Here is a 13,335-nt window from a genome sequence, read left to right as displayed (position 1 = left end):
TCTGTCTATTCTTTTGCACAAGCGTCTGGCAGAAGTTCCAGACGTCCAGGCTTTTTGTCAGGCTTTGGCTAGGATCAAGCCTGTGTTTAAAACTGTTGCTCCTCCGTGGAGCTTAAACTTGGTTCTTAAAGTTCTTCAAGGAGTTCCGTTTGAACCCCTTCATTTGATTGATATTAAACTTTTATCTTGGAAAGTTCTGTTTTTGATGGCTATTTCCTCGGCTCGAAGAGTCTCTGAGTTATCCGCCTTACATTGTGATTCTCCTTATCTGATTTTCCATTCAGACAAGGTAGTTCTGCGTACTAAACCTGGGTTTTTACCTAAGGTAGTCTCTAACAGGAATATCAATCAAGAGATTGTTGTTCCATCATTATGTCCTAGCATAAATTATGTTTTTTTTCAGACAGACAATATAACAACTGTAGCTTATGTCAATCATCAGGGTGGAACTCAGTCCTCAAGCTATGAAAGAAGTATCTCGGATACTTGTTTGGTCGGAATACAGCTCCTGTCTAATTTCTGCGGTTCATATCCCAGGTATAGACAATTGGGAAGCGGATTACCTCAGTCGTCAGACTTTACATCCAGGGGAGTGGTCTCTCCACCCAGAGGTGTTTTCTCAAGTTGTTCAGATGTGGTGTCTTCCAGAAATAGATCTGATGGCATCTCATCTAAACAAGAAACTTCCCAGGTACCTGTCCAGGTCCAGGTATCCTCAGGCGGAAGCAGTGGATGCGTTGACACTTCCTTGGTGTTATCATCCTGCTTAAATTTTCCCGCCTCTAGTTCTTCTGCCAAGAGTGATCTCCAAAATGATCATGGAGCAATTGTTTGTGCTGCTAGTGGCTCCAGCATGGCCTCACAGGTTTTGGTATGCGGATCTTGTCCGGATGTCCAGTTGCCAACCTTGGCCACTTCCATTAAGGCCAGATTTTCTATCTCAAGGTCCATTTTTCCATCAGGATATCAAATCATTAAATTTGAAGGTATGGAAATTGAACGCTTAGTCATAGAGGTTTTTCTGACTCCTTGATTAATACTATGTTACAAGGTCGTAAATCTGTTTCTAGAAAGATTTATTATCGAGTTTGGAAGGCTATATTTAGAAAAATGTTCCCTATAGACGCCACTACATGGGACTTATGGCAAATGGTCCCTAAGGTGGAGGGAGCAGTTTCTACTTTAGCAAAGCGTACCACTATCCCGGTTGAGGATAGTTGTGCTTTTTCGGATCCAATGGATAAAAAATTAGAAGGTTACCTTAAGAAAATGTTTGTTCAACAAGGTTTTATCCTGCAGCCCCTTGCATGCATTGCGCCTGTCACTGCTGCTGCAGCATTCTGGTTTGAGTCTCTGGAAGAGGCCATTCACACAGCTCCATTGGATGAAATTATGGACAAGCTTAGATCACTTAAGCTAGCTAACTCATTTGTTTCTGATGCCATTGTACATTTGACTAAACTAACGGCTAAGAACTCCGGATTCGCCATCCAGGCGCGGAGGGCGCTATGGCTTAAATCCTGGTCAGCTGACGTGACTTCTAAATCTAAACTACTTAATATTCCTTTCAATGGGCAGACCTTTTTCGGGCCCGGCTTGAAAAAAATTATTGCTGACATTACTGGAGGTAAGGGTCATACCCTTCCTCAGGACAGGGCCAAATCAAAGGCCAAACAGTCTAATTTTCGTGCCTTTCGAAATTTCAAGGCAGGAGCAGCATCAACTTCCTCCGCTCCAAAACAGGAAGGAACTGTTGCTCGTTCCAGACAGGCCTGGAAACCTAACCAGTCCTGGAACAAGGGCAAGCAGGCTAGAAAACCTGCTACTGCCCCCAAGACAGCATGAAGGAACGGCCCCCTATCCGGAAACGGATCTAGTGGGGGGCAGACTTTCTCTCTTCGCCCAGGCGTGGGCAAGAGATGTCCAGGATCCCTGGGTGTTGGAGATCATATCTCAGGGATATCTTCTGGACTTCAAAGCTTCTCCTCCTCAAGGGAGATTTCATCTTTCAAGATTTTTTCAGAAAACCAGATAAAGAAAGAGGCATTCCTACGCTGTGTACAAGACCTCCTAGTAATGGGGGTGATCCACCCAGTTCCGCGGACGGAACAAGGACAGGGATTTTATTCAAATCTGTTTGTGGTTCCCAAGAAAGAGGGAACTTTCAGACCAATCTTGGACCTAAAGATCTTAAACAAATTCCTAAGAGTTCCATCATTCAAAATGGAAACTATTCGGACCATCCTACCCATGATCCAAGAGGGTCAGTACATGACCACAGTGGACTTAAAGGATGCCTACCTTCACATACCAATTCACAAAGATCATCATCAGTTCCTAAGATTTGCCTTTCTAGACAGGCATTACCAATTTGTAGCTCTTCCCTTCGGATTGGCTACGGCCCCGAGAATCTTTACAAAGGTTCTGGGCTCACTTCTGGCGGTTCTAAGACCGCAAGGCATAGCGGTGGCTCCGTATCTAGACGACATCCTGATACAGGCGTCAAGCTTTCAAATTGCCAAGTCTCATACAGGGATAGTTCTGGCATTTCTGAGGTCGCATGGGTGGAAGGTGAACGTGGAAAAGAGTTCTCTATCACCACTCACAAGGGTCTCCTTCCTAGGGACTCTGATAGATTCTGTAGAAATGAAAATTTACCTGACGGAGGCCAGGTTATCAAAACTTTTAAATGCTTGCCGTGTCCTTCATTCCATTCCACGCCCGTCAGTGGCTCAGTGCATGGAAGTAATCGGCTTAATGGTAGCGGCAATGGACATAGTGCCATTTGTGCGCCTGCATCTCAGACCGCTGCAATTGTGCATGCTAGGTCAGTGGAATGGGGATTACTCAGATTTGTCCCCTCTACTAAATCTGGATCAGGAGACCAGAGATTCTCTTCTCTGGTGGCTATCTCGGGTCCATCTGTCCAAGGGTATACCCTTTCGCAGGCCAGATTGGACGATTGTAACAACAGATGCCAGCCTTCTAGGCTGGGGCGCAGTCTGGAACTCCCTGAAGGCTCAGGGATCGTGGACTCAGGAGGAGAAACTCCTCCCAATAAATATTCTGGAGTTAAGAGCAATATTCAGGGCTCTTCTAGCTTGGCCTCAGTTAGCAACACTGAGGTTCATCAGATTTCAGTCGGACAACATCACGACTGTGGCTTACATCAACCATCAAGGGGGAACCAGGAGTTCCCTAGCGATGTTAGAAGTCTCAAAGATAATTCGCTGGGCAGAGTCTCACTCTTGCCACTTGTCAGCGATCCACATCCCAGGCGTGGAGAACTGGGAGGCGGATTTCCTAAGTCGTCAGACTTTTCATCCGGGGGAGTGGGAACTCCATCCGGAGGTGTTTGCTCAACTGGTCCATCGTTGGGGCAAACCAGAACTGGATCTCATGGCGTCTCGCCAGAACGCCAAGCTTCCTCGTTACGGATCCAAGTCCAGGGACCCGGGAGCGACGCTGATAGATGCTCTAGCAGCTCCTTGGTTCTTCAACATGGCTTATGTGTTTCCACCGTTTCCTCTGCTCCCTCGACTGATTGCCAAGATCAAACAGGAAAGAGCATCAGTGATTCTGATAGCTGCAGACCTAGTGGACATGTCGTCCTGTCCACCATGGACTCTACCTCTGAGGCAAGACCTTCTAATACAAGGTCCTTTCAATCATCCAAATCTAATTTCTCTGAGACTGACTGCATGGAGATTGAACGCTTGATCCTATCAAAGCGTGGCTTCTCCGAGTCAGTTATTGATACCTTAATACAGGCACGAAAGCCTGTTACCAGGAAAATCTACCATAAGATATGGCGTAAATACCTGTATTGGTGCGAATCCAAGAGTTACTCATGGAGTAAGGTTAGGATTCCTAGGATATTGTCTTTTCTCCAAGAGGGTTTGGAAAAAGGCTTATCAGCTCGTTCTTTAAAGGGACAGATTTCTGCTCTGTCTATTCTTTTGCACAAGCGTCTGGCAGAAGTTCCAGACGTCCAGGCTTTTTGTCAGGCTTTGGCTAGGATCAAGCCTGTGTTTAAAACTGTTGCTCCTCCGTGGAGCTTAAAATTGGTTCTTAAAGTTCTTCAAGGAGTTCCGTTTGAACCCCTTCATTCGATTGATATTAAACTTTTATCTTGGAAAGTTCTGTTTTTGATGGCTATTTCCTCGGCTCGAAGAGTCTCGGAGTTATCCGCCTTACATTGTGATTCTCCTTATCTGATTTTCCATTCAGACAAGGTAGTTCTGCGTACTAAACCTGGGTTTTTACCTACGGTAGTCTCTAACAGGAATATCAATCAAGAGATTGTTGTTCCATCATTATGTCCTAATCCTTCTTCAAAGAAGGAACGACTTTTGCATAATCTGGACGTAGTCCGTGCCCTGAAATTCTATTTACAGGCAACTAAAGATTTTCGTCAAACTTCTTCCCTGTTTGTCGTTTACTCTGGACAGAGGAGAGGTCAAAAAGCTTCGGCAACCTCTCTCTCCTTTTGGCTTCGTAGCATAATACGTTTAGCCTATGAGACTGCTGGACAGCAGCCCACTGAAAGAATTACAGCTCATTCCACTAGATCTGTGGCTTCCACCTGGGCCTTTAAGAATGAGGCCTCTGTTGAACAGATTTGCAAGGCTGCGACTTGGTCTTCGCTTCACACCTTTTCAAAATTTTACAAATTTGACACTTTTGCTTCTTCGGAGGCTGTTTTTGGGAGAAAGGTTCTACAGGCAGTGGTTCCTTCCGTTTTAAGTTCCTGCCTTGTCCCTCCCATCATCCGTGTACTTTAGCTTTGGTATTGGTATCCCATAAGTAATGGATGACCCGTGGACTGAATACACTTAACAAGAGAAAACATAATTTATGCTTACCTGATAAATTTATTTCTCTTGTAGTGTATCCAGTCCACGGCCCGCCCTGTCTTTTTTAAGGCAGATCTAAATTTTAATTAAAACTCCAGTCACCACTGCACCCTATGGTTTCTCCTTTCTCGTCTTGTTTCGGTCGAATGACTGGATATGACATGTGAGGGGAGGAGCTATATAGCAGCTCTGCTTTGGGTGATCCTCTTGCAACTTCCTGTTGGGAAGGGAATATATCCCATAAGTAATGGATGACCCGTGGACTGAATACACTACAAGAGAAATAAATTTATCAGGTAAGCATAAATTATGTTTTTTTTCAGACAGACAATATAACAACTGTAGCTTATGTCAATCATCAGGGTGGAACTCAGTCCTCAAGCTATGAAAGAAGTATCTCGGATACTTGTTTGGTCGGAATACAGCTCCTGTCTAATTTCTGCGGTTCATATCCCAGGTATAGACAATTGGGAAGCGGATTACCTCAGTCGTCAGACTTTACATCCAGGGGAGTGGTCTCTCCACCCAGAGGTGTTTTCTCAAGTTGTTCAGATGTGGTGTCTTCCAGAAATAGATCTGATGGCATCTCATCTAAACAAGAAACTTCCCAGGTACCTGTCCAGGTCCAGGTATCCTCAGGCGGAAGCAGTGGATGCGTTGACACTTCCTTGGTGTTATCATCCTGCTTAAATTTTCCCGCCTCTAGTTCTTCTGCCAAGAGTGATCTCCAAAATGATCATGGAGCAATTGTTTGTGCTGCTAGTGGCTCCAGCATGGCCTCACAGGTTTTGGTATGCGGATCTTGTCCGGATGTCCAGTTGCCAACCTTGGCCACTTCCATTAAGGCCAGATTTTCTATCTCAAGGTCCATTTTTCCATCAGGATATCAAATCATTAAATTTGAAGGTATGGAAATTGAACACTTAGTCATAGAGGTTTTTCTGACTCCTTGATTAATACTATGTTACAAGGTCGTAAATCTGTTTCTAGAAAGATTTATTATCGAGTTTGGAAGACTTACATTTCATGGTGTTCTCATAAATTTTCTTGGCATTCTTTTACAATTCCTAGAATTTTACAGTTTCTTGGGATGGTTTGGATAAAGGTTTGTCTGCAAGTTCCTTGAAAGGACAAATATTGGCTCTTTCTGTTTTATTCCACAGAAAAAATTGCTAAGCTTCCTGATATTCATTGTTTTGTACAGGCTTTGGTTCGTATCAAGACTGTCATTGAATCAATCTCTCCTCCTTGGAGTGTTAATTTGGTTTACAAGCTTTACAAGCTCCTCCATTTGAGCCTATGCATTTTTTGGACATTGAACTACTTTCTTGGAAAGTGTTGTTCCTTTTGGCCATCTCTTCTGCTAGAAGAGTTTCTGAATTATCTGCTCTCTCTTGTGAGTCTCCTTTTCTGATTTTTCATCAGGATAAGGCAGTTTTGCAGACTTTATTTAAACTCTTACCTAAGGTTGTGAATTTTAACAACATTAATAGAGAAATTGTTGTCACTTCTTTGTGTCCTAATCCTAAGAATTCTTTGGAGAGATCTTTACATTCTTTGGATGTGGTGAGAGCTCTGAAATATTTGTTAGCTTTTCTGGTTCCTGGAAAGATCTGAAGGTTTCTGCCATTTCCTTGGCTTCGTGGTTAAAGCTTTTGATTCATCAAGCTTATTTGGAGTCAGGTCAAGCCCCGCCATTTACTAAATTCTATCATTTTGATGCATTTGCTTCTTCGGAAGCAGTTTTTGGTAGAAAAGTTCTTCAGGCAGCTGTTTCAGTTTGATTCTTCTGCTTCTAATTTAATTTTTTCTTTTCAAATTATGAGACTAAACTTATGATTTGGGTTGTGGATTAAATTTTTTCAGCGGAAAATCGCTGTTTTGATTTTTATCCCTCCCTCTCTAGTGACTCTTGCATGGAGTTCCACATCTTGGGTATTGCTATCCCATACGTCACTAGCTAATGGACTCTTGCCAATTACATGAAAGAAAACATAATTTATGTAAGAACTTACCTGATAAATTAATTTCTTTCATATTGGCAAGAGTCCATGAGGCCCACCCTTTTTATGGTGGTTATGATTTTTTTGTATAAAGCACAATTATTCCAAATTCCTTTTGTAGATGCTTTTTACTCCTTTCTTATCACCCCACTACTTGGCTATTTGTTAAACTGAATTGTGGGTGTAGTGAGGGGTGTATTTATAGGCATTTTGAGGTTTGGGAAACTTTGCCCCTCCTGGTAGGATTGTATATCCCATACGGCACTAGCTCATGGACTCTTGCCAATATGAAAGAAATGAATTTATCAGGTAAGTTCTTACATATATTATGTTTTTAAATCCCTCCCTTTGTTATTACTTGGACTCCACAGCTTGGGTATTTGTTTCCAGTAGTAATGGATTGTGGACTCTCACCACCTGTATCAATATTATGTACTAAAATATTAACAAAAAATAGACATTTATTTATTTTACCATTTTCAGCTATCTCACATTCCATGAAACATGAATATAATGTATATTCTGAATCTGCTGGGTCTGCTAAAAAAAAAAATCAATATGTTATGTGGGGCACTCACTAAAATATGTCTTACAATAGTGTTAAAATGTAAGCACAAAAAAAACAAAAAACTTAAACCTGCTTTGTAGGGGTTATTTACTTTTGAGTGTTACTAATCCTGCATTCTTTATTTCTGTGTGTCTGCATAAATCTCAGATTGACTTTTTTTTTTAGTCACCAGTTAATTCCTCACTTTCCATGTCCCTGGAGCTGGTAGTGTTGGGGTTAAGAAAATTCTGCACTAAATACTGTGAACAAGTTTCTCATCTCAGCACATGCACCGTGTTCCTGGTGCCTTGTGCTTGGGATAAAGGGTAAATATTATGGAAGTTCTATTGTAATTGATCATCAAAAAGTCGCTGGTATGGAGAGAAATCACACAAATTCTTTGGTGGCTTTTTGAGCATTAGATTCTCATTATGAAGGAGATTTTGTGCAAAAATGTTGTAATTGTTGTATTACTAACCCTAGCTAAAAGTATAGATAAAGGTTGAAGCTTCTAAGCGAAAGAAAGACAAGGAGCCAATCAGGAGTGACACTTTCAAGTAGCCGCTACTCTTCATTCGTGTTCTTCTTGGTAGTTGGAATGCTTGCAGTTCCCAAGCAGAACTTACCTATATTACTATACCTATATTTTCTGTGGTAAACACATAGCTAGTATCAGTAAAGCAAAATGCTCCAGTGATTTTGCTTTTAGAATGTCCCTTTGATTGAAACTAACAGACTTCAAAAATCTGATTTTTTTTTTAAACAACTTTGAACCTGTTGTGAATAACATGCTATAGTAAAGAAGTGCTGATGTTTGTGTTATACATATGCAATAGATGTGCTCAATTATACATGGCTAATATGTCAGTAAGAATTAGTTCCAAGTTCTTTTGTTGTTCACAAAGTGTCTAAGGGTTTGAAAACTCAGCTTCTCATTAGGTTACACTGCACTGAGCAACACTGTACTAGCTGCATGCACAGAGGTGAGCGAAAGGACAAAGGAAGGAGCAGCTGCCAAGAGAAATCGTGCTGTGCCCATAGAAGGTGAATGCAAAAAGAGTAATGATTTCTAGCTGAATGGCACAGAGAAAATACTTGTTGTGGCAGGCACTCTGACTGTGAGCAGCAGAGTATGGTCACTAATGGCCTCATAGGACAAAAGAGGGTGAGACCTTCAGGCAGTAACCAGCGTCCTTGTTACAGTAGACTTTGTGCCAATAAAGAACGGTTTGTGACAACTTAATTTTTTTTTTCTCTCTCCAGGATTCCTGCCCTGATCCTCATATTCATTCCTGGACTGCACATCCCTCCTTTCAGATACTCCCTGCCTCTTCACAAATACTACTCTTCCCCTCTGCTACTAATGCTACTAAGCCACAGCCTCCTTGTAACAAGGACACGAAGTACCTGCCAATCTTGAATTCCTACACCAAGATTGCACCACAGCCATCTGTGCTTTCTCCTAAACTGCCAGTTCCCAGCAAAAAAGAGCAACGCCAGACAAAGAGACCATGTCCTGAAGCTTCAGGTTCAGATTCCTCCAAGGCCTCAGAGGCAAGAGTCCGGTTTGGTGAGATACAAAGAGACACAATAGCAGATTTTAAGGCAACAGCTGGTTCTTGTAACGATAATGTTTCTATCCAAGATAATGTTAATAGAGACTCAAAGGTGGTATCCTATATTAATAACCCACAACTCATGCCAAAAGAGCAGCCGGTTGTCCTGGCAGAGAAACGGAGTAAAACTCGTCGCTTCCAGAACACTCTAGATGTTCTACATAGCTCTGGTCTGCTAGGCATTGCTATGAAGACTAAAGAGCTGGCACGGCTCAATCAAGCTACTCAATACCAGCTTGAGAGGCTGCAGGAACAAGTACAGCTCTATGTAAAGGCTGTCGGAAGCAACCATCCTCAGGACTGGCAGAAACTCCAAGACTCTCTCGCAGGGGCAGAGCAGGGAACCACAGCTGATCCAACATTCAAAGAAATGTGAAGCTAATCCCTCTGCCTACATTTGTATCACTAATGTAGAAACTATACATTAACGTGTAGCTAAATGATCATTGAATCATTGGACATACTACAGAGAAGAGGGATAAATGTCATTGGTGTTACCGAGCAGGAACAAGTGACATTAGCAGGAAATGGAGATGTAAACGTAGGTAAGAGAATGTATTAAAGATGGGAAAGAGCTTATTAAAGATATATGGTTGGAGCCATGAGGATACAGAAAAAAAAAATTGAGTCATGACCAAGTGATATGGAATAACAAGATAGTATCAACTGCAGCAGAGAAGTTAGGAGATTTAATTAGCAGGTATGAAACTAAGCATGTAGGAGAAAACACGATAATGTAAACAGAACTCTCAGCAATATATAAAATGTTTGTGCATGTTTATATACACTCAGAGGGTAATGGCAGCTTAGCATTTGAAGCCCAAAAGTACAAATAGATTCTTCTTTTTTTTTTCTTCTGAGCGAAATACTTTTTATTGGTTTTATAACAGATAACAGGGTATGAACAATCATATAACAACTTAAAAATGATTTGTATGACAAAAGCAATATCTAAAAAGAAAGGGAGGAAAATGCATAATAGTCTGTTTAGAATACAGGAATTCATGTATGGAAAAGATAAAAAAAGTCAGAGCTCATGTATCGACCAAAGAAGACGCAGCATACATCAGAATAAGGCATAATATGACGGTATATTGAGTAACATGAAAACTGATTAATGTTTCTATCACTATTTAAAATGTAGAAATAAAAGTATTTGAATTGTTTCTATATTTATTTATTTTGCCCTTTTAATGCGAGTTATTCACTAAGGCGTACAGCAAAGTTCAGAGCATCATCTAAGGAGCTGCCTTGGGAATTCGGCTGAAAGAACTGCAAGATTATTACATTTCTGGTTCATTAGAGCAGTTTTATTATTTTTTAGCAAGAGTCCTTTGCAAACTGTATTTAACCTGGCTAAAGAACCACTCTGGGGCAACAACACATAGCAGCTCCTGAAATAGCCAGTAATTGGCATCTACATGTGTATGCCACACCTAATTGGTTCACCTCTTAGTAAAGCGCAGTTGGTGGAACCTTTGCATAGTCTGCATTGGGACAAAACGTAGCACTTTTATCAGCACTATACAAATGTTTTTGAACTCTGGTATAGAATTGTGATATGAAACAAAACAATAGAAGTTCTACATTTAGCAAATAACTGAAGTTTTGAGTGGAAGCGGTCAGTCTGACATGGTATTTACATGCTGGGATGTTTACTTCTGGCATTTATTAGGCAGCATTTCGTCTTGCCACAATAGTCTAAGAACAATGTGATTCCTGATTTAAAGGGACAGGAAACCCCAACATTTTCTTTCATGATTTGGATAGAACATACAATTTCAAAAAACTTTCTAATTTACTTGTATTATCAAATTTGTGTCGTTATGGTGTTATCCTTTTGCTAAAGAAACAGCATTGCATTACTGGTAGCTAGCTGAACACTTATAGTTAGTCAATCACAAAAGAGACACGTGTGCAGGCACAAATCAGCAACTAGCTCTCACTAGTCTAGTGTACGATATGTGCATATTCTTTTTCAACAAGGGATACCAAGAGAACAAAGCACATTTTGACTTTCCTATTCCTTTAACATGCATTTCAAACAGGGGTGACCACACTTTTCAAATTAGGGGCAACACTGGCATTTTGCTTTCCAGGGCCAGTGAAAAACTGGAAATTCTTCAGATATAGGGGAAAGTATAAACAACGTTTTAATTGTGCTATGCTTTAAAAAGATGCTGTGCATTTTATACTAGTATCACAATCCTGGAACTAACCTTTTCATTTACTCACACTAACCCTATATTCTGTAGAACTGCCTGGGAGTGGTGCTTGTATGGAGTTGCAATCATTATTGCAACATCCCTAAGTCTGAAAGGGGCATTAAACACTTTGTGATGGTAATATAAAATAAATTATGTGTGTGTATGTATATGTGTATATATATATATATATATACACACATATATATGTGTGTGTATGTATGTATAATATATATATATATATACACAAAACACGGAAGGGAACTGCACTCTCATACCGGACCGGGTACACATCCCATGACCCTGCAACATGCTCAGACCTGGGTGCCACTGACACTCACAGGTAGCTGTGCTGTCCCCAGTGCCACAAGCAGTTAATCCCAGACAGGTCTGGGTGCAAGAACCATAGGGAAAATTACAAAACAAATTAATACAACACACAGAGAAAACCCAGCACTCACTTACAAGCTCTCAGCTAAGATTTAAAAGCAAAAGACCTGTCTGGGGTTAACTGCTTGTGGCACTGGGGACAGCACAGCTTCCTGTGAGTGCCAGTGGCACCCAGGGCTGAGCATGTTGCAGGGTCATGGGATGTGTACCCGGTCCGGTATGAGAGTGCAGTTCCCTTCCGTGTTTTGTATATGTCTAGGGTGGTTATATATTCCTGTGCACCCTTCCCTTGTTCCCAGTTTGTTTGGATTTGAAAGCTTGCATTGTGTGGCTGTTTTAGTGTCCCAGGTATTGGAAAGGACCTTGACGAGGTACCTGGGCTTGTCCCATTTGGCCAGATGCGGTAACTAACCTTTCCATTTTTGCTTTTAAATCTTAGCTGAGAGCTTGCAAGTGCTGGGTTTTCTCTGTGTGTTGTATATGTGTATGTATATATATATATATATATATATGCAATATACTTTCATTATTTATTTTGTCTCTTTTTCCTGCAATTCCATTCTAAAATTGTGAGTTTTTCAGTTCCTGTTAGAAATGGAAGTGCAGAACACTGTTATATTCTACACAGCCATTGGCTGCTCACTAGTGACCCATTTGTAACATTCCCGAATTAGCCACAGCCGAGAAGGTAACCTAAGTTACAACTAGGGGCGGGCAGACCGTGCAGTGGCCCGGGGAGCACTTTAAAAAAAATAAAAAAAAAGAATGGCAGTGCTTGCTTGATAAACTACTGGTATAGCAAATGTTAAAATACACAGATCGCAAGCATATACATTTAATAAATAAATATATATATATATATATTTGAAAGGAAGCTGATATGTTAATTGGCTGTATTGGATATCAAACATACTAATGGAGCAACAAGATCACAACGGCGGTGTGTTAAGACCAGATAACTTCTTAGAGCTAAAACAAAGTAAAAAGGAGAGGAATCACCCTGAGGAAAGCAGTCTCCTATCTCACTGATCTGTGTCACTAAAGAGGTGATGTTTTATGTATATGACAAATTATACATGGTCTTTACATAATGATATGTACATATTTTTTAGTTTTACTGAGCTAATTATAAAAGGTGCTTTAAAAAACTTGGGTTTCCACATACTAAGGAACAGGTTTTCTGTTAAGGACTGTTGAATAAAAAAAAATATCTTTTTTGACATGCTTTTTTTAAAAATGTATTTACTTATTGTTTAATAAAGGTTAAAGTTGCAGTATACACTCATTTTCATATAACTGCATGTAATAGACACTACTATAAAGAATAGGATGCACAGATACTGATATAAAAATCCAGTATAAAACTTTAAAAACTTACTTAGAAGCTCTTAGTTTAGCTCTGTTGAAAAGGTAGTTGGAAAGCCCACTGCAAGTGGGAAATAAGACACTCCCCCTCCCCCTTCTTTTGCATATGAAAAGACCCTTTACATAAACAGGAGCAAGCTGGAGTAGGTATCTGACGGTATTCTCATAAAACTTTGGGGCTTGGTTTGGAGTCTGAAAATCAGAGCAATGTTATTTAAAAATAAGCAAAACTATACATTTAAAAAAACTAAAAAAAAACTTTATGAGCTATATAAATAGATCATCTACAAAACATTTATGCAAAGAAAAAATAAGTGTAAAATGTCCCTTTAATAGTGATGAGTGCATGTATGT

General features: G+C 40.5%; 1 protein-coding gene across 6 annotated transcripts in view; it reads left to right on the top strand.

The window, feature by feature from the left end:
• CIPC (CLOCK interacting pacemaker) overlaps positions 1-10,188 on the top strand; it is a 73,585-nt gene extending 63,397 nt beyond the window's left edge. For 4 of the 6 annotated variants that reach the window (XM_053697383.1, XM_053697382.1, XM_053697381.1 and 1 more), the window contains one exon: positions 8,670-10,188. In XM_053697383.1, coding sequence (XP_053553358.1) covers positions 8,670-9,398 — 729 coding nt within the window. In that variant the 3' untranslated portion in view covers positions 9,399-10,188. Of the gene's footprint in view, positions 1-1,919; positions 7,733-8,345; positions 8,452-8,669 lie in introns of those variants that run through there. The other 2 variants (XR_008400050.1, XR_008400051.1) reach the window with 2 other exon arrangements.
• The last annotated feature ends 3,147 nt before the right edge of the window (positions 10,189-13,335 follow it).

This window comes from Bombina bombina, chromosome 1, assembly GCF_027579735.1.
Source record: "Bombina bombina isolate aBomBom1 chromosome 1, aBomBom1.pri, whole genome shotgun sequence".
NCBI classification, from domain to species: Eukaryota; Metazoa; Chordata; class Amphibia; order Anura; family Bombinatoridae; genus Bombina; species Bombina bombina.
This window is presented reverse-complemented; position numbering and strand designations above follow the sequence as displayed.